The sequence below is a fragment of the Ipomoea nil genome, unplaced genomic scaffold (genome assembly GCF_001879475.1).
Source record: "Ipomoea nil cultivar Tokyo-kokei standard unplaced genomic scaffold, Asagao_1.1 scaffold0688, whole genome shotgun sequence".
Taxonomy (NCBI): Eukaryota; Viridiplantae; Streptophyta; class Magnoliopsida; order Solanales; family Convolvulaceae; genus Ipomoea; species Ipomoea nil.
This window is the reverse complement of record NW_017617116.1, coordinates 1,076,345-1,101,516: the sequence shown is the minus strand read 5'-3', so window position 1 is coordinate 1,101,516 and position 25,172 is coordinate 1,076,345. Positions and strand designations below refer to the sequence as shown.

Genomic DNA, 25,172 nt, shown 5'->3' with positions numbered 1-25,172 from the left:
AAAGTCATTTGTAGAGGAGGGAATCTTGTGAATGAATTGATATATAGAGATTGTGATTGTGATTTCGGATATTTTTAGGCAAGAACGGAGCTTATGCATTGAATACGACATTGTCGATATCTGCGTGTTTTTTTTTGTTGTCAATAACTAATTTGTATAGAATGCTATTGAAACGATCAATTTCTTCTGAATAAGTCAGAAACGCATTTTTGCTAATTAAAATTCAATGTCTAATCTCAGTTGTATATTTCTAAATCATCTCATTTTATAGCAGTTGCTTAACACTTGCATTTTACTAAGTTCTGCGGCAAGGAAATTAGTTAGCATTTACACGTTTTGATCCAACAACAAGATGTTATTCGTAACAAGTTCTTTTTTTGCCTGGTTCATTTTAAATGAAATTAAACAAAAGTTTGAATTTTAAATTATTTCAAATTTAATGAATTGTTGAATGTTGAAGACTTATAATATATATAAAAAAAAGGAATAAATTAAATTTTGAGAATTTGTCATATCTCACCTCCTATTCTCTTTACTTTTTGGGAAAATGCATATTTAAGAGGAAATTTCAATTTTGGTCATATAACTATAAGGGTCTTGTTAATTTTAGTCCCTGACTTTTAACAGTGTCAATTTAGTACCTTAACTATGCAATTTTTGTCAATTTTGGTCACTCCAGTCAAATTGCTGGCCAATTTTCTCCGAAAAATTTTAATTGTTAAAATAATGAGGGTATTCTGGTCATTTCACGTCTCTTTTCTTCTTCCCAGGCGAGTTTATCCCTTCCTCTCTCGTTTCTAGCGATTACAATGAACTAAGATGATGCCGAAAGGAGGCTTGATGATATTAAAGATAGGGTTTACAGAGAGAAAGAACGCCGAAAACGGGAGAGAAAGGGATGGACTCGCCGGAGAAGAAGAAAAGAGGGTTGAAATGACTAAAATATCCTCATAATATTTTAACTATTAAAATTTTCCGGCGAAATTTGGCCGGAGTGACCAAAATTGACGAAAATTGCATAGTTATGATACTAAATTGACACTTTTGAAAGTCAGAGGCTGAAATTAACAAGACCCCTATAGTCATATGACCAAAATTGAAATTTCCTCACATATTTAATTCTTCACTTGTACATATCCGGTTGTTTTAATGTTTTTTTTTTAATTTTTTTTTTTTGAATACAATGCTTTTTCTTTTTAGTTGTTTTAGACTGCATACATTCTTAACTTTTTAACAAAAAAAAAAGAAGAAGAAGAAGCAATTATTATTATTATTATTATTATTATTATTATTATTATTATTATTATTATTATTATTATTATTATTATTATTATTATTATTATTTCATTTTCCCTTTATCTTATCCATCTTATTTCCTTTTCTAATTCTTGCTGTGTATTCTTGCCCCCATATTGTCATTTACAGAACGTTTGGTTGGGAGTAAGGAATTATGGTGGAAAGGAATTGCAATTCGGTAGAAAAAGAAAAAAGTGAGAATAAAGTAGGAATTCAAATTACATTGTTTGGTATGAATGAATAGAATTATTGGGTAGGGAATTAAAGAAGTGATATAAAGACTAAAATGTCCTTGTGTAATAATAATAGTAGTAATAATTAAGGGTACTTTTGTCCTTTCATCTCTTTTTCCTTTTCCCACAACCACCGAATTGGAATTCATAGGGGGGTGCCCATGAATTGCAATTCAGCAAAAGGAAGGAATTGCAATTCTGTGGAATTGAAATTCTCTCCAACCAAACGGCTTAATTGTGGCTTCCACTGAATTGCAATTTAACTACAGCCAAATTACGCGCAACCAAACATGCCACAAGCAACGGTGCATGCTTGAAATTCAAAATTGAATACGTTTGCCAAAAAAAAAAAAATCAAAATTGAATATCGATCGGCCAATCATAGCAATCGTTACGTGGGTGTTTTCCGTTAGCTAGTTGTGGAGTATATGAAATTGAAGTCACATAAATGAGCCATACGTTGCAACCAACCATTGTGGTCACTTTTCTTTTGAAAATATAATATAAAATTTGAGTTAATATTCAGTCATGTGGTTTTATTCAATTTAGTTCTAAATAATTTTTTGTGCTCAATTTAATCATCGATTTTGATGATTTTACATAATTTAGTCTTTTGTCAAAAATTCGGTTAGTTGATTGTTAGAAATAAAGTCATAATGATAATTTTTCATCCTTCATCCCAAATTCTTCTTCCCCTTATTAAAATTCACACAGAAATGCAAATAATTCATCTTCTTCCCCTTATATATATACACATTCTTAGGTGATCTCAGTTTCGCTGACTAATCCTAAATCCACAAGACCCGCCCTTAGAGCCACTGCAGAGGTAAATCAAGAGTAGCTTAATTAGTGCATCGGTCAGACCCTAGTTTTCATGCGGGCACAAGGAATTTAATCCACGCTTTCAATTGGGCCATTTTCTCATTCATGTTTCCAGTATGATTCGAACTCCCACTACTGCCATCAATCGTGGCATCAAGTCAGGTGACGAACCAGTATGTTGATTCCCGAGAGCAAATTTTGATTATATTACTCAGCAGCCGGCCAGTAGGATGATGGTTGTCATGGTATGATACATATGCACGACCCAAAAGCAAAGCAAAAGACAAGTCTTTGTTATATATATAATATAATGATACATTATGCTCCAACTTTAAATTGGCATGAACTAAGATTCAATGCTTGTTAGAAGAAGCAAGAAGGTGATTGGTTTTGCATCAGCGTCATCCTTTTACCACTCATAAAGTTGGTAGTATCTTTTTGACTCTTGAGGATAAAGTGAATTCTAAGGATTGAAAAGCCACTTTGGGTAAAAATGGGAGAAACGATTAGCAAATCAAATGCTGTGATAAAGAAATTAAAGAGTAGATTTTGTAATCCAAAAAGCTTTTCTCTGTGTTTGTAAGTTGTTAGTTACATCATATTTAGATCAGAAGATCAAATTAGTCTTAATATACCCAATAGCATTGCATCATGGAGCTAATCTTTAGTCAAATACAAGAATGAGTAATACACTCCCTATATTTCTCTTGAATACAAAAAGTTAGAATAAGAATAGAATCTATGAACCCAGTTTTGGGAATTTTTATGGTGCAAAAAATATTTTAAGCCCAGTTCAAATCAAAATGAGGCTTACTGGTGTGGATACTATGTCCTGATGAATTACAGGAAAGAACTTTAGCTCTGTTGTCAGTGAAACCACATCAAAGCAGACTAACTATAGCATCTTAGTCCATGAACTCAAGAACGGGAAAACGGCAATCAGCAACCTTAGCAACAAGGGTGCGCCATTTTCCCTCCCGCTCCTATTCAACTTTCCTTTCTCTGTAGCTGTCCTCGACGGTCCAACTGATGGTTGAGGCGGCTCCATATTAAAGTCCCTTCTTTGATCTAGTTCGTCCCAACCACCGAAAGTAGGTGCATCTTGGTCGTTCCTACTAGGGGAGTCATAAACTCTCGTGGTCCCTGGTCGATAACCCGTCTTTCCGTTTCTAGTGCTTGGCCTTTGTCCTTTTCTCCTGACGTTATTGTTTATGGGAGTGCGGTTCCGGGGCCTCTTCTGATTCTTGCGCCTTGGTTTGTTTTGTGCCAAGCCCCACAACTTTTGAAATGAAAAGGTAAGCACTGATTGCCCTACGGGAAGAGCTAAGGCCATAAGGAAAGCTTTAAGACCGCTAGAGATCAGTATAGACAAAATAATCGGTGGAAATGTCCAGCCATAGGACTGGAAAACCTGCACTGCCCAATAAGGAATATTTGTCAATTGCAAGAAAAAACATGTGCTCCATCTCAACTAAAAGCTTAAGCTTATAGTTGGATTGCACATTAATGGTTATATGCTCAACAGTAAGAAAATTATTATATGATGGCCTGTTAATTTAAGAAAGCATTAGAGCAGAGAAGGAAGATAACAAATTGCATTCTAAATGCATCTATATCATTTTACAACCAACAAGAAACTAAATTAGCTTCAAACATGCATCACACTATAATTAGGCATTTGACAAAAAGCCCACACGGGTAGCTCAATTGGTTCCTGGGTGGCAAATTGTGGGCAAGAATGCAGGATCGAGTCTTGGTAGCCAAAGTGTGGGAGTTTCACCCTCTTGTGGGGGTGGCTCCTTATAGGCACCAAGCACTGGTCCTCCCAACTAATGGGCCGCTGAGTCACCGTGATTTACCCCCTACAATCCTGTCGGTTCGGGGTGTGGGGTCCCCGGGGCGAGGGCTTTCGCCTTTTGTGGGCAAGGTAAGTTAACAAAAGCGGTTGTCCTCTACTCCTATTAAATGCCAGTTGGGAAGTAATGAACAGGAAAAACAAGCAAACTTGGGAAGATATTAGCTTCTAGAGGCATTTACAAGCTTGAGATGTTTCACTCTGATGCATCAAAATAGAAGAAGAGGTAAAAAGTAATATAGGGTATTAGATTAGGTCCTGGATGTGGTAGAATAGGATGATCTAATCCCCTTAAGAAAATTCCCATCTATCAAATTAATCCTGTTCAAACATGTCGCACAAATTACATATGTAGTCCAAGCAAAGGATGCCATTCATAGCAAGCAAAAGCCAATGACTCAAACATTATCATTTTTCTACCCTTTTCTTCATCTTCTTCACAAGCAATGGGACTCCATTAATGGCTTCCAAGCAAGCTCAATAATGAACATGTACTACTATATCAACATAGTGGAATCTTTGGCTATAGCAGGAAGCTAAACTGAGAATGCAATAGGATGCGAAAACTTAGTACTATACTAATACAATAATGCTAACTATAGGGAAACTTCAAAAGCAGTTAGACCATAAGTTTGAGATTGACTGAAATCATAATCAAAGATTCAAAGTAAAGGTTCACACTCAGCTAGAATGATAGTACACCATATAAGTTTACTACTACACTGCATATTGCCGAGTAGTTTGGAATTCTCAACCTACTGACAAAATTAACATACAATAACTCCTTCAATATTAGATAGATTAGCTAAATAATCAAACCCCTTACCGCAAATAAAGTACCCAGAGAACTCTAATCTCCCAAGCCAGTAAAACCCATTGCACAAAATTCAAACTTTGCACTAAATAATCCAGAATCAAACTGATACTTAACAACCCAAAAAATTGAAAACCTACAATGGCAAAGAGGGAGTAGTATAATTCAGAGAGGGATAAACAAATAATGGTACCTTAAGAATCCAAATATTATCAAGAAACTCATCAATAAAATCAGGGAAGCCTCCTTCTCCATCATCATCATCTTCTTCTTCATCCTCATCTCCGTTAAAGTTGAAATTCTGGGTCCTGAAGGTCTCAGCATTGGAGTCCCAGCGGCGAGACCTGCAGAGTATGAGCGGATGCAGAATAAGGTGTTTCGGCACTGCAGAGTTGCGGAGGTGGTGAGGGATGAAGAGAAAAATTGGCAATCGGTGAGATTTTGGCGTAGGATGGAGAAGAAGACCACCGCCATGAGCAGCGGAAGTGGTCTTCATTTGAGTATTCTACATAAGTTCCATTTGCCACGTTACACTGCATTATCCTCTATCTATAACCGCTTCTTTTTTAGGCTTTGTTATATTCATGGTGTAACATGCCTATAGAAAAGAGACTCGTTTCAACAATACTCAGTAGACAACGTTTTTTTAACCGTTATCTTATATAGAAAAGACAATGATTAAAAATCATTATCTATGTGTGTGACTTTCAACAACAATCAATAGACAACGTTGTTTAACCATTGTCTTATATAGAGAAGACAAACGATTAAAAACTGTACGATTTTTAATCATTGTCTTTACGAGAACGTACTTACAACAACACCGATTTCAACAATAGAAATTTTATTTAATAAACTTTTCTTGTACTGAAAGTATCAAAACTCATAACAAATTTAAGCATGTTACAGTAATATTAGAAGTGTATTAAACTTAATCTGAAAAAATAGATGGAATTTTAAATAAAGGGAAATTTTAATACCACATGGTTTATTAATACATGCTTTTTTTTTTTCTTATTCCTCTTAATAACATGCTAAGTTTTCTCTTGTTCTTCAATCATACTCATCACACCAATTTTTCCCTCAAATTCTTAAAAAACACAAACATCTCGCTCTTATCAGGAAGATTCTCTTTTATGACGGATGATTCCTTAAAATTCATCATCCATGCATGCAATTTAGGAAAGCATTCTGCAGGTTCAAGTAATTTCACTCCCACAACATCTTCAATAACTTCCATCCAACGAACAATCCCTCCAAAGGCTATGTCCACCATCCCAATTTCATCTCCACCAAAAAACTTCTTTCCTCCTCCTAGGGCTAGGGCTTCCTCTATGGTTTTGAGCATTTCTAGGCTATCTTTCACTGCCCTTTCATGTTCTTCTCCACTTGTCCTAAACATCATCCAGATGCAAGGACCCTACAACATCACATATGATAAAAAAAAATGTTAACGTTACAAGTGTTGACGTACTGATTCTATAATAGTGTGATTACTATACAAATAGATATACAAAACTTATTATTTAATTAGTTTTGTAAGAACTGTTGTAATTTAAATATTTGTGGAATTCAGGAAGTAATATCATGGATGGTAAGTTACACCCTTTTCAAGTAATAGAGAAAAATTTGTTTTTAGCCTACATATGAGTGATGTTTGAAGTAAACTCAATCAAAATATACTTTTTTTTTTTTTGAAAGTTACTGGCTCTATTACATTGTAGTGTCTGTTCTTCCAAACAGAAGTCCAACTCGGGTACCATTAGACCACATAGTCCTGGTCAAAATATACTTAAAAGGTTCATTTTGTTGAATTGCAATTCATACCTCCCCTATATGAATTGCAATTCAATAGGGAAAGGAAAGGGATAAAGAAGAAAAAGACTGTTTTACCCTTAATTATTATTATTATTATTACACAATGACATTTTAGTCTTTATATCACTTCTTCCCTTCCCATTCAAAGTAATTATATTCCTCCCTACCAAACAATGTAATTTGAATTCCCATCGAATTACAATTCCTTTCCCTCCTAATTCCTTCCGCTCAACCAAACGTCTTCTATGTTACTTTGTAACAATAATAAGTTAGGTTTCAAAGTATGACATTTAACTAATAAGAAAATATAAATATAAAGATGCATGTTACCTTATCTTCAGCAAATTTACACCAAAATCGCGCAACAGCTCTATCATGAGGATCACTGGGCAACAAAGGATATTGATGTGGCCAAGTTTCTTCCAAATATTCAAGGATCACCATTGATTCACAAATAGGTTTTCCACCATGAACAACCACAGGGATCTTCTTATGAATTGGATTGTATTTTAGCAACAATTGACTTTTGTTGGAGAGATCTTCTTCTATGTATCGGAAAGGTATTCTCTTTAGCTTCAATGCCCAAATTACTCTATACATAAAAGGACTTGGCCATGATCCATGAAGCTCCACTTCTTCCTTATCTTCCATAGATATATGAATTTAAGGAGGTGAGACTCTATCAAAATGGCTAATTGATAACTTTATGTGGTGCTTAGCTTGATGGATTCAACCATATATAATCTAAACTCTTAGCCAATAGTCAAAGAAGGAAAGAATAAAATTATTGCATAAAGTTGAATTTTAGCATCCTAAAATATGAATTCAACTCTATATAATCTAAACTATCAAGCCTATGTTAGGTTTGCTGCGTATATATAAAACTTTATTTACCCCCATATTTATTTTAATATATATTTCCCTTTCTCTCGAAGGATAATATATTATATGAATTTTTTTATGGCGTTGCACTATACACTAAAGAAAAAAGATTTTTTTTTTTTTAAAAAAAAAAAACTAAATTTTGTTTCTAATAAGATAGAAGTCTTCATCTCATTTTATTTTAACAAAATGAGAGATGTAAGTATAGTTTTTACTTTCTATGGAGTAAATTGAATGTTAATAAAGAGAGTAGGATAATGTTACTACTATAAATATAATAAACAGTGTCATTTTTATAAATAATAATTATTATTTTGTCTATAAAAAAAAAAGTCATTATCCATCTCTCTTTGTAATAGTAGTACACTAATGCAATGTCTTTTTGATACCCTACAATTTCACTGGATTTAGAGCATTTCAATTAGGGGTACGGTAAACCAACCAAGTCGAAATCGAATACTCAAATCTCAAAGTTTGGCTCAATTTAAAAAATCGAAACTCAACCAAACTCTAATTTTTGAACTTGAGTTTGAGTTATTTCATCTTAGCTCAAATGCAATTACTAATGTTTTATTTCTATTTTTATAATAATAATAATAATAATAATAATAATAATAATAATAATAATAATAATAATAATAATAATAATAATAATAAGTATTTTACATCCAAATATTATAAAAAACTTAACATTACATTTTGATTATAGCTAATTTATAACAAATACACATAAAAATATAAATAAATTAGTTAAATTTAAAATATTATATTTATATTAGATATAAAATATATAAAACTAAAAAAAAAAAAAAAATCTATTATGCTTACCAGCTACGCGAGTCAATTATTAAGAAGCTTAAATTTGACTCGACTCATTACCTAAATTATATTTAAGTTCGAACTTAACTAAATTAAATTTAAATATTCATCAAATTAAGATCAATAGCTCATGAATACCTTAGTTCATTTACACCTCTAATTTGAAATAGAGTCTACCGGATGGTATTCAACACCTAGAAGGAAATAACCTTTTCTTTTATAAAAAAAATACTCGTAACAAATAACAAATTGGGTCCATAGCTCAGTGGTAGAGCATTTGACTGCAGATCAAGAGGTCACCGGCTCGAACTCGGTTGGGCCCTCTTTATTAAAAGATCGTCTAATTGAGTATTTTATTTTGTTATTTGTAAGGATAATATACTAATATCATTAATAACAATAATGTTACCAGTTGGGTCCATAGCTCAGTGGTAGAGCATTTGACTGCAGATCAAGAGGTCACCGGTTCGAACCCGGTTGGGCCCTGTGTTATTCAAAGATCGCCCATTTGAGTATTTTATTTTGTTTATTTGTAAAGATAATAATAAAATTAATAACAATAATGTTAACACAGTTGGGTCCATAGCTCAGTGGTAGAGCATTTGACTGCAGATCAAGAAGTCACAGGTTCGAACCCGGTTGGGGGGCCCTTTTGAGGATTTAAAGCTTACCCTTGGGTTTACGAGATAATATTGATTGTTATAATAAAATTAATATATGTTGTGTTCATATAATTAAATTAAGGAGTTATAAGATAATAATCATTTTTGTTGATATATTATCATTTCAAAAAATGAATACTTTTGAGAGAAGAAAATGAATTTCTTTGAGAGTTGATAACTTATGTATTAATTTAATTAAATATTTAGATTCGATTGCATAAGAAATATTATATTATTTACCTTTCATAATTCTCACATTCTCGTATCAATTTTCATTGTGAAAGTTAAGTTTAATGAATATTTAATTTTAAATTTGTAAAATAATCAATAATGCTCTCCCATAATACAATTTTATTTTTTTATTAATCGTTATTGTAAGATAATCATAATACAATTTTATTAATCTTTATTCTCACCACCACCAGTGGCAGACCTAGGAATTTTGTTCAGTGGGGGCGGATATAAGTGAAAAATAAAATACATCAAAATTTTATAAAAATATTCATAATATATAAAATATAAAATATATTTAATTTGATAAAATAATTCAAATAAAAAATATGTTATAAATTATACAGGTCATTATTAATATAAAAAAGAATTATATATATATATATATATATATATATATATATATATATATATATATATATATATATATATATATATATATATATATATATATATAGGGAGAGAGAGAGAGAGAGGAGCTTTTGAAACTTGAAACTTGAAAGTCAAAAAAGCTTTTGGAAGCCAAAAAAAAAAAGATAATTTGAGAAGGGGATTCAAAACCCTGACCTATTAGAACACAGTACACGCCTCTACCAACTGGACTAACTAATCTATTATGTAAATTATTCGTTTCCAAATAGATATACGTAAAATGTGTACTATACACACACACACACACACACACACACACATATATATATATATATATATATATATATATATATATATATATATATATATATGCATATACTTACAAGGGCTAGGGGGTGGGGTGAGTGGGGGCAGCTGCCCCCACTGCCCCCATGCTGGGTCCGCCTCTGACCACCACCTCAATGTTAGATTTGAAACTCTAGCCATTATTGTTAACCTCGTCAAAATTATAAAGTTTCTTTATTATAACCACTTACTAGTATGTATCTTCTAGTTTTTAATTACAACTAAACTATTAGAAATACTTCAAATGTATACTTGTTGGTCACATCATTTCCATCTTTTGTCCTTCCTCTAGCTATAATAATAATAATAATAATAATAATAATAATAATAATAATAATAATAATGCTCATTACCATTAAATGCTCATTACCATTAAAGCTACCTTAAACTTCACTAAATTCTTTGTATAATATTTTATTATAATGTAAGTCATGGTAACTCAACTGAACATGAACCACAGAGGCTAGACATTTGCTTACTGTGCACAACGAGTCCTCCTCACTTTGAGAGATTGCTCCCACACTGCTGGTCATTCTTCCAAACATTCACCTCTATGACCAGTTGAGCTGCCCATGCAGACAAATATACATACATATATATAATGGGGTCGAGTGAGGGTGGGGGCAACTGCCCCATCACCCGTGTTGAGCATATGATCATTAATGTGCAATCTAATTATCAGCTTAGACTTTTAGTTGAGATGGAACACATGCTTCAATTACCCCCATTGTGGATCCGCTCATGCATACACATAATTCGAATGTTATTTTGAACTAGAGTCCACAATGTAAAGTGAATCATCTTGGTCGATATTAATTATAATTTACCGTTTTAGCTCGTAATATTTATCATTTAATATGCATTATTTGATTGGCTTTTTTAGAAAATGATCACTAAGTAGATTATATTCTATTAAAAAAACAAAGACAAATTTGATGAAGTGTATGTAACGTTTAATTCTTCTTCACACCATTTACATGAATAAAGAAAGAATAAACAAACATACACGCAATTCAGTGGTTTCCATGTATATAAATAAGGAACATACATTATATTCATATGCAATGCTCATGACACCCAATTTTCATATTCATCTCCTCCATTCTTCAATACGTAATGAGTTTGATAGATGGTGCTGGTGGAAGATTCCAAAGGGATCGCATTGATCCAATAATTCTCTCTGTCAACTTTACTAAGTTTACTTTGATTCTCCGGATCGGATCATGCCATCTCTATGGAATTTTCTATCAGTGGCATAGACTAATACCATATTTTCATTTTATGATATGATGATAGTATTTATTTGCAATATGGGGCTTGTCAAATCCATGGTGTTATGACAAGGGAAAAAAACTCAGGAATTGAAGCAAGCTGCTAATTGCACATTATGGTATTAATTCATGATGTATATCTTTTGGTTATCATTAGGAGTGCCCACGGTTCGGTTCCGGTTCGCGGTTTCAAGATACCCGGACCGGAACCTTATATGGACGGTTCCAGTTTCAAAATTTTGTGAACCTTAATTAACCAGAACCGTACAATCGATTTTGGTTCAGATTTGTAACAATACACGATTCGATTCGAATCGTGATCATCCCTAGTTATGATTATGTAACTTGGTTGCATATGGTACTTCTGTCCTAGTACCCAAATACTAATGGCTTTATATATATAATAATGGATGGCGAAGCTAGGTATCGTCAAAATTGACACCCTATTCTAATACTAATGGCTTTAATTTGTTTGAGAATAGCCCTTAGCGAATTGTGTTAGTGATTTTGATCAGCGAATAATCTTAGCGATTTTTATCAATGAATTGTCTTAGCCATTTGTAATTTTGTATAGAAATGTTTAGTAAAATTAATTTAGTGTTAAAGGTGATTAGGTAAATGACAATGTTTTATTTATTTTCAACCGTTAAATCTACTAGATCAATGGTTTGGATTTGTCCCAACGTGGGGCATGATTCTCACCTAATTATATATATATATATATATATATATATATATATATATATATATATATATATATATATATATATATATATATAAAGCAGGCTATAGTATATATATATAAAAAATTACAATTGAGCCCCCAATTTTTGGAGGCTCTATGGAGTGACCCTGGACGTGAAACGTGGGGTTGAGGGGCAATGGATGTGCAATACTCGTGCATGATCCAATTAGTTCTGGAATCATTTGAAGACTTTCCTTTGTAATACACCAGAGTTTTCTTCATTCCAATGAGGTGTTGCAGCATACCAGAAAGAGCGTTTCTTGTCTTTACCGATGGCTCTGCTGCATCGGTTCGCAGGGTCGTTCTTCACCTCTCTTGTGCTGAAGAAGTACCTCTCTCCATCTAAACCACATGAATATAATAAACACTCAAATTAAATATACGCATTTGTTTACAGCATACAAGAATATCAGAAACCAACAAAGTGTGCTTGGCAAATCCCAAGGATCATATTTGCAGATATTGTCAATCTCAAAGATGACGAAAGCTAGCAAAGGGAAGTTGAGAACTTTGGGGTTTAGGTAATGTAGAACCAGCTCTTCATTAGTGGAGCGGAAGCGAAATCCAAGTAGCGACAAGCTCAAATTATCCGGAGGCTCTGTGCAGTGACCCTGGACGTGAAATGTGAGGGGCAATGGATGTGCAATACTCGTGCATGATCCAATCAGTTTTGGAATCATTTGAAGGTTTTCCTTTGTAATACACCGGAGTTTTCTTCATTCCAATAAGGCGTTGCAGCACACCAGAAAGAGCGTTTCTTGTCTTTACCGATGGCTCTGCTACATCGGTTCCCACGATCATTCTTTACCTCTCTTGTGCTGAAGAAGTACCTCTCTCCATCTAAACCACATAAATATAATAAACACTCAAATTAAATATACGCATTTATTTACAGCAGAAAAGAATATCAGAAACCAACAAAGCGTGCTTGGAAAATCCCAAGGATCATATTTGCAGATATTGTCAATCTCAAGGATGACGAAAGCTAGCAAAGAGAAGTTGAGAACTTTGGGGTTTAGGTAATGCAGAACCAGCTCTTCATTAGTAGAGCGGAAGCGAAATCCGGGTAGCAACAAACTCAAATTATCAATAAGATCAGCTCTTCATTAGTGGAGAGGAAGTGAAATCCAGGTAGCAACAAGCTCAAATTATCTGGAGGCTCTGTGCAGTGACCTTGGACGTGAAACGTGTGGTTGAGGGGCAATGGATGTGCAATACTCGTGCATGATCCAATCAGTTCTGGAATCATTTGAAGGCTTTCCTTTGTAATACACCAGAGTTTTCTTCATTCCAATGAGGCGTTGCAGCACACCAGAAAGTGTTTTTCTTGTCTTTACCGATGGCTCTGTTGCATCGGTTCCCACGGTCGTTCTTCACCTCTCTTGTGCTGAAGAAGTACCTCTCTCCATCTAAACCACATGAATATAATAAACACTCAAATTAAATATACGCATTTGTTTACCGTAGAAAAGAATATCAGAAACCAACAAAGCGTGCTTGGCAAATCCCAAGGATCATATTTGCAGATATTGTCAATCTCAATTCTCAAGGATGACGAAAGCTAGCAAAGGGAAGTTGAGAACTTTGGGGTTTAGGTAATGTCGAACCAGCTCTTCATTAGTGGAGGCGGAAGCGAAATCCGGGTAGCAACAAGCTCAAATTATCAATAAGACCAGCTCTTCATTAGTGGAGTGGAAACGAAATCGGGTAGCAATAAGCTCAAATTATCAATAAGGCAGCATTCTTCTGATGGTGAAGAAGAGGACGTCGAACAAGATCTTCTTAAAAAGGCAGTGTTTATTTTTGTGATCCACTATGGAATAAAATTTTAAAATTAAAATCTACGTGGCAATCTAGGTAAGCAAAACCGGTAAGTTACCTGCTAAAAAAAAAGGTAATTGCAACACTTTTTGGGTTTGTGGATCTTTTTGGAGCTTATTTGAATTCGATGGCTTAATTGATATTTTCTAAATAGTTGAATAGTTTATTTCTACTTTGTCCCAATAAGAAATGGAGAAGCAACATTTTTAAAAAAGTATAAACGAAATGTGGAAAAAAATGTGTAAATATAAAAAGTAGGGAAAATGGCACTTTTTCCCCCTAAGTTATATACCTATAGCACTTTTCCCCCCTCAATTATTGAAGTGGTTGTTTTTCCCCCTGAAATGTTAAATGGACATATTTACCCTTAAAATAAATATTTAAAATAAACATTTTATTTATTTTTCTTCTCCAACAAATTATGACCATAATTTGATTCAAACCAAACAAACACTATAGCAACCAAACCGAAATATTTCAATTACAATTTAGAATCGAAACCCGATATTTAAAGTTTATTAAAATCGCGAACCGGAACGGACGGTTTATGTTCCGAACTGAAAAAATAAAATACATTTATTGTTGAATTTAGACTATTTTAAAATTAAAAAAAAAAACAAAAATTTAAAATAAAGACGGTTCAAAATCGTGAACCGGATCTGGAACCCCCGGTTCACGGTTCAGCAGTTCAGGATCCAATTTGTTTGATTCATAATTTCAATAAATTGAAATCCAAATGTTGGGTTATAGATCTGAATCATAACCGAAAATTTTTAATTCGATTGCATTAGTGTCCGGTTCAGTTCGAACCGAACCGTGGTCATCCCTACGTATACGCAATAATTTGTTGGAGAAGTAAAATAAATAAAATGTTTACTTTAAGGGTAGAAATGTCAATTTAATATATCAGGGGGAAAAACCACCACTTTTAGAATAATTGAGGGGGCTAATGTGCTTACTAAATAATTAAGGGGGAAAAAGTGCTATAAGTATGTAATTCATGGAGAAAAAGTGCCATTTTCCCTAAAAAGTATAAGGATATATTTTTAAGAGTAACTATCCAAAATTGTCCCTCGACTATTGCATAATTCACAAACTGATCCTCAACTATTGATTGAATCGGATTAAATTCTCAACTATTTAAATATTTACCTAATTTGGTCCTCAATTCCTCAGTTGTCTAAAGCCCATCATCTTCAAGGTCACAAAAGTAATTTCATCAATTTTTACCTTAATTTGGTCATCCGTCAATTTTAAGTGCTCTCTCTACTCACATGTTTATTCTCATGAACAAAGCTAGTTAACTAAGAATCAAATTTTAACTCATTTTCCTCTACTCACATGTTTATTCTCATGAACAAATCTAGTTACCTAAGAATCAAATTTTAACCCATTTTCCTTCAAAGATGGAGAACTCACCCAAGAATCGAATCCCAGATCTAAGAATTCCGTTACCTATGAGTCTTCTTACCCTATTTTTGCCATGGTTGTGTCTTCCTTCATTGACGCCCACCATGGCCTCCGGCGACGCAGTATCGATCATATTGGCTTGGAACAAGCAAGATTTAAGGTACATTGCGTCATTGCGATAATATTTATGTAACAAAATTGTAATCTGAGTAGAGAATACGGGGAATTGACGGAGGACCAAATTATGTAAAAATTGATGAAATTACTCTTATGAACTCAGAGATTACAAGTTTTAGACGAGGAATTGACGAAAGGACCAGATCATGTAAAAAATGAATAGTTGAAGATTTAATCAGATTCAATCAATAGTCAAGGATCAATTTGTAAATTATGTTATAGTCGAGTGACCATTTTGAATATTTACTCAATTTTTGAATTTTTTTTTTCTCTTTAGGTACATAAATATTAATTATTTAATAATTCAAAATCTTATACTAATAACTAAAAACAACACCAACCCACTAATAAATAATTAAATAGTAAATACTAATCTCTAAAAGTCAATATAAAATAAAAAATACAATATCTAAACTTCAAAATATTTTTAAAAGAAAGTTGTGTTTTTGATCGACTTGGTCCTTGCGTTATATGTGTGATCATCTTTAATATTTAAATTATGCGTGAAGTGATAATTTTAGTCCATCATGAACTATTTTTTTGGGTATACCCAGGGTTTCTACCGTATCATGAAGTTTTCAGCTGGTTTGGAAGACCACCGAGAGATATCCAGAGAACACTACGCGAAGATGAGTTAGGCCTTATTGGCGAAACCATCACTGTGAGGGTCGTATAATGACCCCTGGGTGTTCCCCTCCTCTTTATCAAAAAAAATAAATTGGCGAATTTGATCCTTTAGGGACTAAAGTCACTAAACTTTCCTCTTTGTGCATAACTTGAGTGTTAAAGATAATCACAAATATAATTTAGGAGCTAAATATATACCACGATCTAACTCACAAATCATATTATTTTTCAAATAAAAAAATAAGGGTTATTTTAAACTCGATCATTTTCCTTCATTTTAACGTACAATTAATGTTTGTGAAAGGTGACAATAATATCATGTGGTGCGATCATGTATGTGCATTGGACTTGGTTGGTTTGAATATTCAAAATTTTGAGTGCTATTTTTTGAGTTTTAAATTCGAATTATATAAATAATATCCATGGATGTCAATAGGGGTAAAATAATATCGTCTACCTGAATTGTAATAGATGGGCATGACTTGTTGATAGTCAAGTTTGAAACGAGTTCGAATAGTTGTAAAATTCTCGTGCCTCATACTCAATTGTGTGTGTATACGAGCCTGCGGGGGTGATTTTGAGTATCATATGAGTAGTGTCAAACAGGTTTGCCTGAGTCCCCATTGAGGATCACAGGGCCCAATTCTAACTCCCTCGTTAAGGATGAAATACTAGACAATGGACAGACATTGTAGGATCAAGTTCACCCATTTCTCACATAAACCCATTCCTAGCATAATAAGTCTTAAAATATCGCACTGAATTCTCATGTCTAATTTTAAAGAAGCATGCCCCTTTTTACCTTGAGTTTTTCTCCTTAAATAGTCATTTATAGTAAGATGGATAGATAAAACATAAAATATTATATATAATTATAGTAGTGAATATATAAATCATGAGTAATAGTTATGCTGAAATAAGTACATATAAGTGGTGATAGAGTAGGTAGGGGTAGTAGATGTATACTTGTAGGTGGTTGGGTAGATGATATGAGTAGATAGATATAGTGGTATTTGCCTGTAATGATAGTGATTATAAATAAAGTTATGTATGGTTTTATATTTGAAAAAAAAATATTAAAAACAAAAATAAAAATTGTTTCCAAATTCCAAATCCTTTATTAAATTGAAAAAATGAAAAACAATTTTTTCAGATGAAATAATGGAAAACAATGCTGAAAAAAGCATGTTTTTTTATTTCCTAAAAAAATAATTTTTTTTCCAGAAACTAAACCCACCCATAGGCCATATTCCTTAGCTACAGGAATAAGAAGGTTTAAGAGAAAACTCAAATACAACATTAGGGGCAACAATAGTTAATACAAATATGGGTGCTTCATTTCATGTTTTCAACTAAACCTTCTCTTACAAAAACTACTACACATTAACATAACCTCTTACAGATATTATGTGACACCATAAAGATAAAGATACAGAGGGAGCAACAAAGAGATTAAAACCGAAGCAATAAATAATATACACAAAGTTACTCCATGTCTACCGACAATAAGAACTGAAATGGCACAATTTCTCTGCGCACACTTTTATTACTTGCCTTTCTTACGCCCGCGCTTTCCAGCACAATCAGAACAGTACCATTTACCCTTAGGCTGCTCTTTAAGGCCAACGCAACCATAGTGGAACCATTCTATCTTGCACTGTCGAGAGGGCAAAAACTTCTCATCAATAAAAGCTGTGCATGCAACCAATATTAGAAAAAAGATCCAAAGCCGTAAAGTGCTGGTAGCTTACGTTTGGATTGTCACATGCAACCATTTCACCGTAGCTGACTTGGTTGCAGAAGCAATATGTTGGCTCATTTGGATCAACAGGTAGATCCAAATCCATACCGGTTGGGTTAGCTGCGGGTGTTGCTGTTGCAAGACGAGTCCTGCACATATGGACTGTTGTTTAGTATAATCTGCCTGTGCAGTTCACAATATTTTCACATAAAATACAAAATAAACCCATATGACTGAGATGTAAGCCTTGCAAAAGTAATGTTGTCATTTCTAAATTCTAACAACAAAACAATTGAATTAGTGAACTCAAAGAATGGAAAATCATGAAGATTTTGCATACACCCCATGAAATTAAAGCATTTCAATCAACTCAGAACACAAGCAAAAAAGTAGAACACACTGGAAACCATTTTCTCTTTTGTTTATTTATTCCTAGAAACAATAGATTGAACTATAAAAACAATAGATTGAATTCAAAGCAAAACAGAAACGAAAAAAAGCCTATATGAACTGAAAAGGACTAACGCCATCCAGTTTCTATGTGCTTGTTTTGCACAACTTTTTTTGAAAATTTTTACTCCAAAAAGTAGCTGTGTCAAACACTAATAATTCAAAAATGCATATATATATATATATATATATATATATATATATATATATATATATATATATATATATATATATATATAAAAGCAGGAAAACCTCTTTAAAAAATAACCTTAAAGTTCAACCATCTTTAAAAAATCTCTTTTTCAAAAACCTCAGGTTGGGTCAAACAGCATTAAAAGATGCAGAACATGTAAGTCAAACACTCAACAAAACTGACATAGACCTTAACACAAAAGAAGTTTAAAATAGAAAAGGGAATGCAATACTTTTTACGGCCCCCTTTGCTACTATCACCAGATCTTCCAGATTTCACATTGTTGTCAACATTTGAAGTAGTTGAACCTGTGGCTACTGCATTTTCTCTCTCTGCAACTGTTAAATTAAAAGAATATTGGATAAAAGTTGAAATTGTTCTATGATACAGAAGGATAAATCTCACCAACTCCACTGAGGCAGAAAGCAGCTGGAAATCACTTAAGCTAGGAGAAATTTACCTCTACGGAGCTCCTCATCAAATTTTTTCAAGTACTGATCAAGCTGTTGAATATGAGTATCTACCTGTTGTGTCAAGTTTTTTTGTGAATTCAGAGAATATTGGATAATTTATTTTTTTTGTTCAAAAATATGAAAATTATTGTTAGCACTATGCTCTTTAACAATCTTGATTTTGATGTTAACAAATAATATAGCCAACAATTGTGTTTTAAGTGTGAAGGAATTCCTAATCCATTTTCTTCCAGACCTGTAATAAGGAATGCAATGATGCAAATTCATGGAGAGCTTTAATAGGTTAAAGCTTTAAAGGTCAAATAATTTGGTTAAACATAAGTAAGCTCAATTAGCTCTCCTAAGCGGTTTTTGAATTCATTCCCTCCTATTCAATTTATAAACCATTCCCTTTCTATATGTTTGAAAACAAGTTTTGAGTCAATGATTTCAAAATCAGTTTGGTTTGGAGTAAAGGCTTCAATTCCTTCAAAGCTATTCCAAAGCAATTTTTTTAACTTAGGAATATTCATGGTAACACCTTCTGCTTCCATTATTCTGAATAATACTCCCTTTTTATAGCGTAAAATACAACTCATAGAATGGCTAAATAAGCTAAGTAATCTGCTGAAATCTTCCAGTTTATTTCTAAATAATTAAACTACCTAAATTAATTCGAAGACTAAGAATAATAAGTTAAGTAACTATTTAGTAATTTCTAAATAACTATTTATTAGTTTCTAAATAACTATTTAGTAATTTATTAATATCTAAACTATGTAATATAATAAAATAAGACTTCCTAAAAATCATAGTCCCAAGCATGTATCACTTAATCTTTAGTGGTCAAACTTATGTCAAAAACATTACCTGATCAAATTGCCTTATTCTTCACACTTACTACTCAAACTTGAGTTTTAAATTCTTACCTACTTCACAAACGTTTTATTCAATTCATAAAAAGCCTTAAACCTAAATCTTTATCCATTCTTCTAAGTCTCTACATTGAGTCATTGAGCTTACCTTTGATTAACAATCTTGCAATCTATTAAGCTGAAGTCGGTACACTTATTCATCAGATAAACTAAAACTGGAACTTATATCCTTGCATTCAAGGGCATCTGTACAAAGGGGATTGGCTAATCCCCTGTTGTATTTGGGAAAATGTGATAGCCATTGTAAGCTTGATCAACAAGGGTTGTTCAGTAATACAAGGTTCTTTAATTCCTTGCCTATTATCACTTTGGACTGCATATTTACTTTTCTAACCAACTTGCTATCATATTACCACTAACATTGTTGCATAGAAGTTGATATGCTAAGTTGGTAATCATCTTAAGAACTTTGGCACATAATTTTAATATCCTAGAAACTGCAAAACATTTCCCATAATTTATTCCTACATTGACATGGATAGAATGCTCAATCTAGTTCTTTCTTCCTGCATAAGTAATCATCAAATTCTCAAAATCCAACTCTTGAATTTCGTGGTAAAATAGAAAGTGGCAAAGCATAGAATAGACTTGAGTTAGCAGGGAAATGATAGCACAGAGTTAGGTTTTCTTTATTGGCAGTAGAAGAGTAGAGTTTCATACTAGATCATATGCCTGAATAGCTAATGCAACTTTCTCGTCAGCAATCCTGATGGCATGCTTTTGTTCATCCAATGCATCATCTGAGAACTTTATAAGTGATGAGTCTGATGCAATATTGCCACTCTTAATGCGTTGCTTCATATCCTCTACTTCTAGTTGACAACGCTGATCATTTTGCCGCTGGACTTCTGATCAGAAGAAAGGGCTTGCTTAACATTAGCTATAAGAAGAAGAAGAAGAAGAGAAAGAGAAAACTGAAAAAAGGAACTGCACATAGCAATAGTCATTCTCCAATCATCATAGTCGAAAACTGAGACATCCTATATACTACTCAATGTTAGAATATGTTTCTCTGAGTACATTCAAAAATTAAAGCAATACTGGGTAAAGAAAACCGTGTGTGATGTGTTAAGGAGAAATTAGCTAGACCAACTTGCATAAGAGAAATTCAGAGATGAAAACAACAAAGAATTTGCAATATTCACCATTGATGCAAATCATACCTTGTAAACTTCTATCAAGATCACGCATCAATCCATACTTCTTCTGTAGTATATTTGGCAGCACTTCCAAATCTGAAAATGGTGAACAATGTAGTATTATATGACAAAGCAATGTTTTCCAGGAGGAAGTAGTTACAAGGGTAAAGGGCATATCCAATGAAGACATGAAGTGCATTGAAGTCATCTGATCCCACTAAATTTCAGGTATCCTTGTGTGTATGTGTGTGGGTGTGTAAATATGTATCTAATCTTAGTAGAAATGTAGAATACATTATTCTTAGTGCCAAGGGTAATACTCCAATGGACCCCCCCCCCCCCCCCCCCCCCAGCCCCCACAAACATTTTAAATATCAAAGTGAGCCGAATATAACTAACTGTGAATTTAGAAGGATTCCTTTTACAACTCCAAATATCTATAACTGTAGAATTTTTCTTTTTCTTTTATAGAAAGAATATCATATACCCAGTACAATTCTAGAATTCTCATCCCCATTTTAGCTGTGCATTAAACAAAAAAATATATATATTCCAATACTGGTCCATTCCATCATCGCCGGGGTCTGAATGAAAAACATTTTAAGTATTTAGTTGAAACTGGAGCCAAAGTCCAGTTCATTCACAAAACTCAAAATCCGTAGAAAAATAACTTCCTCTCTTTTTGCGGAACTAGTTGATGTCTGAACCATAGAACAAAAATCCCTTCCTTTCTTTCTTCTGGGTGTTAACACCCCCAATTAAAGATTCAGTAATTCTTGGCAACGGGGAATATTATTTGAAGTGAGCTATCAATTTCAATATCAGAGAATAAAGTACAAATGAGATACGCATCCCAATTCCCCATTTCCACATAAAAACCATAACTTTTTACCCAAATTCAGATGAGACTTCTGAATCTCAAACAATTCCCGGATTCAAATACAACAGAGTATAGCTTCACAGTCACATGCTATCACCATAAGGGCTTTACCTAGGGCATATTATCCATAGAAATAAATGGAAGCATTGTTTGTGTACAGATTTGCAAAGACATACAAAGTATACGTACGTACGTACAAATACAGAGAGATAAAGAGAAAGCAAAGGCATACTGGTTTCAAATTCATCAATGAAGGACATCCTTTTGCAGCAAAATCTATTGATTTTGCAGAAAGCGTTTGGAATGAGCTTCGAGGTACGAGGATTAGCAAATATCGGTTGGAAACCGGGAAGAAGTTCGTTTTGAGTTCGGAGCCCTAATATAGGAATCGATTCGCAGCTTGAAAGGACATTTATAACCTTAAGCCCACCTGATTCTCATTCGGGCTTATCTAGTGCTCTGCGTTCGGCAATTGTAATCGTTTAGGCGTTAAGCGTTTTATTTGTACGTTATAAATGATTAATGAGTTAATACCCAAAATCGTCATCGACTATAGTGGTTTTTCTCAATTTCGTCCTAAACGACTTTGGTGACCTAATATCGTCCCAGACTTTTGTGTTTCGCTCAATTTAGTCCTAGACTTTTGTGTTTTTGCTCAATTTAGTCTCTCATTTGTTATTCAGTCCATTTAGTGTTAAATGAATAGACAATTCAGTAATTTTAATATTGGCATCTCTTTACTCATAGACATGTGAACTGCGAAATCCCTTTTTTTTTACGAAGTACTCCCAAAATTACTCCTAAAACTGCGAATATAAAATTTGATTTGCAGGTCCGGGAGTAATTTTGGGCGTAATTCGTACAAGAAAGAGGAATTTCGCACTTCACAAGTTGAAAGTAAAGATAGATCAATATTGACGTTACTGAATTGTCCATTTATTAACACCAATTTGACGGAATAACAAATGGAGGACTAAATTGAGCGAAACACAAAAGTCTGGGACGATATTAGGTCACCAAAGTCGTTTAGGACGAAATTGAGAAAAACCACTATAGTCGAGGACGATTTTGGGTATTAACTCAATGATTAATTAAGTGTTCAATACAAAGGTTCAGATTGTGAACGAGTAGCTTTAGTAAGGGCATGAACAAATATGTTCGCTGATCTCGGAATAAAACGGATAGACATTGATTCAAAGTGTCGTTTAAGAATTCGACACTCATTTAAAACACAACCAGCATAGGAAAGATCGCGTGCCATACTCTCAAACCATTTGCAAACCATCTGACAATCGGAGAAGATAATCAAATTGTTATCCCCTCTTTCTTTAGCCCATGACAAAGCCTCATTTACAGCCATAGCTTCAGCAAGTAGAACATCACTCAAACATCTTATGGAGCCATTCTTAGCCGCCACAAAATCACCTTCACTATTACAGCACGTTTAGTTCACGGAATGAATTTTGAGGTAATAGGAATGCTATTCCATAAGGAATGGAATATGCAAGGAATAAAATAGGAATTGTATTCTATTGTTTGGTTCGCGGAAGGAATAGACTTTAGGATTTATATTACAGTGTTTGGTTGATTTAAGGAATAGAAATTAAATATGTTTTAAAAGATATAAATACCCTTATAAAAATATGTGATGTTGCCGATGGTGGTGGTGGCGATGGTGGTGGCAATGGTGGCGATGGTGGTGGTGGTGGTAGCAGTGGTGGTGGCGGTGGCGGTGGCGGTGGTGGTGGTGGCGGCGGCGGTGGTGGTGGTGGTGGTGGTGCTGGGGTGGTAGCGGTGGCGTTGGCAGTGGTGGGGGCGACGATGGTGGTGGTGACGGTGACGGTTGTGGCAGTGGTGGTAGGGGCGGCGACGGTTGTGGCGGTGGTGGTGGTTCTGGTGACGGCGGTGGTGGTGATGGTGGTGCTGGGGTGGTAGTGGTGGTGGTGATGGTAGTGGCGGTGGTGGTGGCGATGGTGGTGCTGGGTGGTAGTGGTGGTGGTAGCGGTGGCAGTGGTGGGGGCGGCGGTGGTGGTGGGGGCGGCGACGGTTGTGGCGATGGTGGTGGTGGTGGCGGTGGCAGCGATGTTGGTGGTGGTGGTGGCGGCGGCGGCGGCGGTGATGGTGGTGGTGGCGACGACGGTGGTGAAATAGGATAAATTTATATATAGGATAAAAAAATTAGGTTAAAGAAAGGGGTAAAAAAGGAAATAGATTCTAAAATCTATTCCTGAGCGTTCAGTAATAGGCTAATACCAGGGGAGCCCTAGTAATAGCTATTACCTTATTTGAGGTAATAGGCTATTACCATGAATATTATTCCTGGTAATAGAAATGGTTACCAAACAAAGGAATATGCCTATTACTGGGAATGCTATGTCATTCCCGGCTTATTCCGTGAACCAAACGGGCCGTTAGTCATATAAGCACCAAAATAGTCCAATGCTCAAAATGTCTATTTTAAAATTAGTGATTTAGAATTTATCAAAGTATCATTTAGTATACTGACGTATTTCAACGCAAGATTATTAAATTTTTCATAAAACTAAATATTTCAAGAATGCATAATTATGACTTGTGCAGGACCAATCTTATCATTTTATAAGTTTGGGGCAAAATAAAAACAAGGGTCATTATATATATGAAGTTAAAATATTGTATGAGTTAATTGAAAATAATAAAATAATAGAGTTAATAACATATTGGATCCTCCGAGTAAAGTGGCTTAACTACGTCTAGTCCTAAACTTTCAAATTGATCATCCGTGATCTTTTGATTTCAAATTGTTAGCATCTGTGGTCTAAGTTTACCACCTATGATCTTTCAACTTTCAAAATGTAACAATTTGTGGTCTCCCTGTAAGGACTATGGGTGGTTAGAGCATCCTTAATAGTGTGAGGATTTTGAGGAAATTTTGCAGGTATGATTGGGAAAGAGAAAATGAGAGGGGAGGGAAAAAAAAATCTAGAAATTAAAAATAAAAATAAAAAATTACGCGCCCAGGCGGTACGCGCTTGCCTGTGTGTAAGAGTTGCGCCTCACGCATCGTGAGGCGCAACTCTCCTCTTTATTGGCGAGACCCACTCACGGCCAAAATTCTCATTTTTTTTAGGAGACACAGACACTCATCCTTTCTCTCTCTTCACTCTCTTTCTTCCAAATCATCTTCTATTTCTTAAAATCTG

At 34.1% G+C, this 25,172-nt stretch overlaps 3 protein-coding genes and 2 non-coding genes across 7 annotated transcripts; 2 read left to right on the top strand and 3 right to left on the bottom strand.

The window, feature by feature from the left end:
• Positions 1-3,022: 3,022 nt before the first annotated feature.
• LOC109176136 lies at positions 3,023-5,546 on the bottom strand. 2 transcript variants are annotated; one of them, XM_019325575.1, is made up of 3 exons: positions 5,214-5,546; positions 3,366-3,762; positions 3,023-3,329 (listed from the first exon to the last, which is right to left on the bottom strand). In XM_019325575.1, exons 1-3 carry the CDS (start codon positions 5,514-5,516, stop codon positions 3,247-3,249), a joined length of 783 nt encoding a protein of 260 aa, XP_019181120.1. In that variant the 5' UTR covers positions 5,517-5,546; the 3' UTR covers positions 3,023-3,246. The 2 variants fall into 2 exon arrangements, with proteins under 2 accessions (XP_019181120.1, XP_019181119.1); XM_019325574.1 differs by having other exon boundaries at positions 3,023-3,762.
• A 450-nt stretch (positions 5,547-5,996) lies between these two features.
• Positions 5,997-7,518, bottom strand: LOC109176138 (glutathione transferase GST 23-like). Its single transcript, XM_019325578.1, has 2 exons — positions 7,169-7,518; positions 5,997-6,440 (listed from the first exon to the last, which is right to left on the bottom strand). The coding sequence occupies exons 1-2, from the start codon at positions 7,487-7,489 to the stop codon at positions 6,087-6,089; spliced, it is 675 nt and encodes a 224-aa protein (XP_019181123.1). The 5' UTR covers positions 7,490-7,518; the 3' UTR covers positions 5,997-6,086.
• Positions 7,519-8,790: 1,272 nt separating this feature from the next.
• On the top strand, positions 8,791-8,862 carry TRNAC-GCA. Its single transcript has one exon. It is a non-coding gene; the product is annotated as a tRNA-Cys (tRNA).
• A 91-nt stretch (positions 8,863-8,953) lies between these two features.
• TRNAC-GCA lies at positions 8,954-9,025 on the top strand. The gene has a single exon. It is a non-coding gene; the product is annotated as a tRNA-Cys (tRNA).
• An 8,439-nt stretch (positions 9,026-17,464) lies between these two features.
• LOC109176137 (PHD finger protein ING1) lies at positions 17,465-22,372 on the bottom strand. 2 transcript variants are annotated; one of them, XM_019325577.1, is made up of 8 exons: positions 22,223-22,372; positions 21,135-21,206; positions 20,632-20,819; positions 19,045-19,108; positions 18,817-18,922; positions 17,952-18,090; positions 17,717-17,857; positions 17,465-17,686 (listed from the first exon to the last, which is right to left on the bottom strand). In XM_019325577.1, the coding sequence occupies exons 1-7, from the start codon at positions 22,248-22,250 to the stop codon at positions 17,747-17,749; spliced, it is 708 nt and encodes a 235-aa protein (XP_019181122.1). In that variant the 5' UTR covers positions 22,251-22,372; the 3' UTR covers positions 17,465-17,686; positions 17,717-17,746. The 2 variants fall into 2 exon arrangements, with proteins under 2 accessions (XP_019181122.1, XP_019181121.1); XM_019325576.1 differs by having other exon boundaries at positions 17,465-17,857.
• Positions 22,373-25,172: the final 2,800 nt, after the last annotated feature.

What these genes read in the sequence shown, in the direction of transcription:
- LOC109176136 (XM_019325574.1), bottom strand. Translation starts at nt 5,516, where the DNA reads ATGAAGACCACTTCCGCTGCTCATGGCGGTGGTCTTCTTCTCCATCCT. An exon ending in ATAATATTTGGATTCTTAAG is followed by an intron (nt 3,763 to 5,213) that starts GTACCATTATTT and finishes TGGGCAGTGCAG; the next exon opens with GTTTTCCAGTCCTATGGCTG.
- LOC109176137 (XM_019325576.1), bottom strand. Translation starts at nt 22,250, where the DNA reads ATGTCCTTCATTGATGAATTTGAAACCA. An exon ending in TCTTGATAGAAGTTTACAAG is followed by an intron (nt 20,820 to 21,134) that starts GTATGATTTGCA and finishes TCTTCTGATCAG; the next exon opens with AAGTCCAGCGGCAAAATGAT. An exon ending in CTATTCAGGCATATGATCTA is followed by an intron (nt 19,109 to 20,631) that starts GTATGAAACTCT and finishes TTGACACAACAG; the next exon opens with GTAGATACTCATATTCAACA.
- LOC109176138 (XM_019325578.1), bottom strand. Translation starts at nt 7,489, where the DNA reads ATGGAAGATAAGGAAGAAGTGGAGCTTCATGGATCATGGCCAAGTCCT. An exon ending in GTAAATTTGCTGAAGATAAG is followed by an intron (nt 6,441 to 7,168) that starts GTAACATGCATC and finishes GTGATGTTGTAG; the next exon opens with GGTCCTTGCATCTGGATGAT.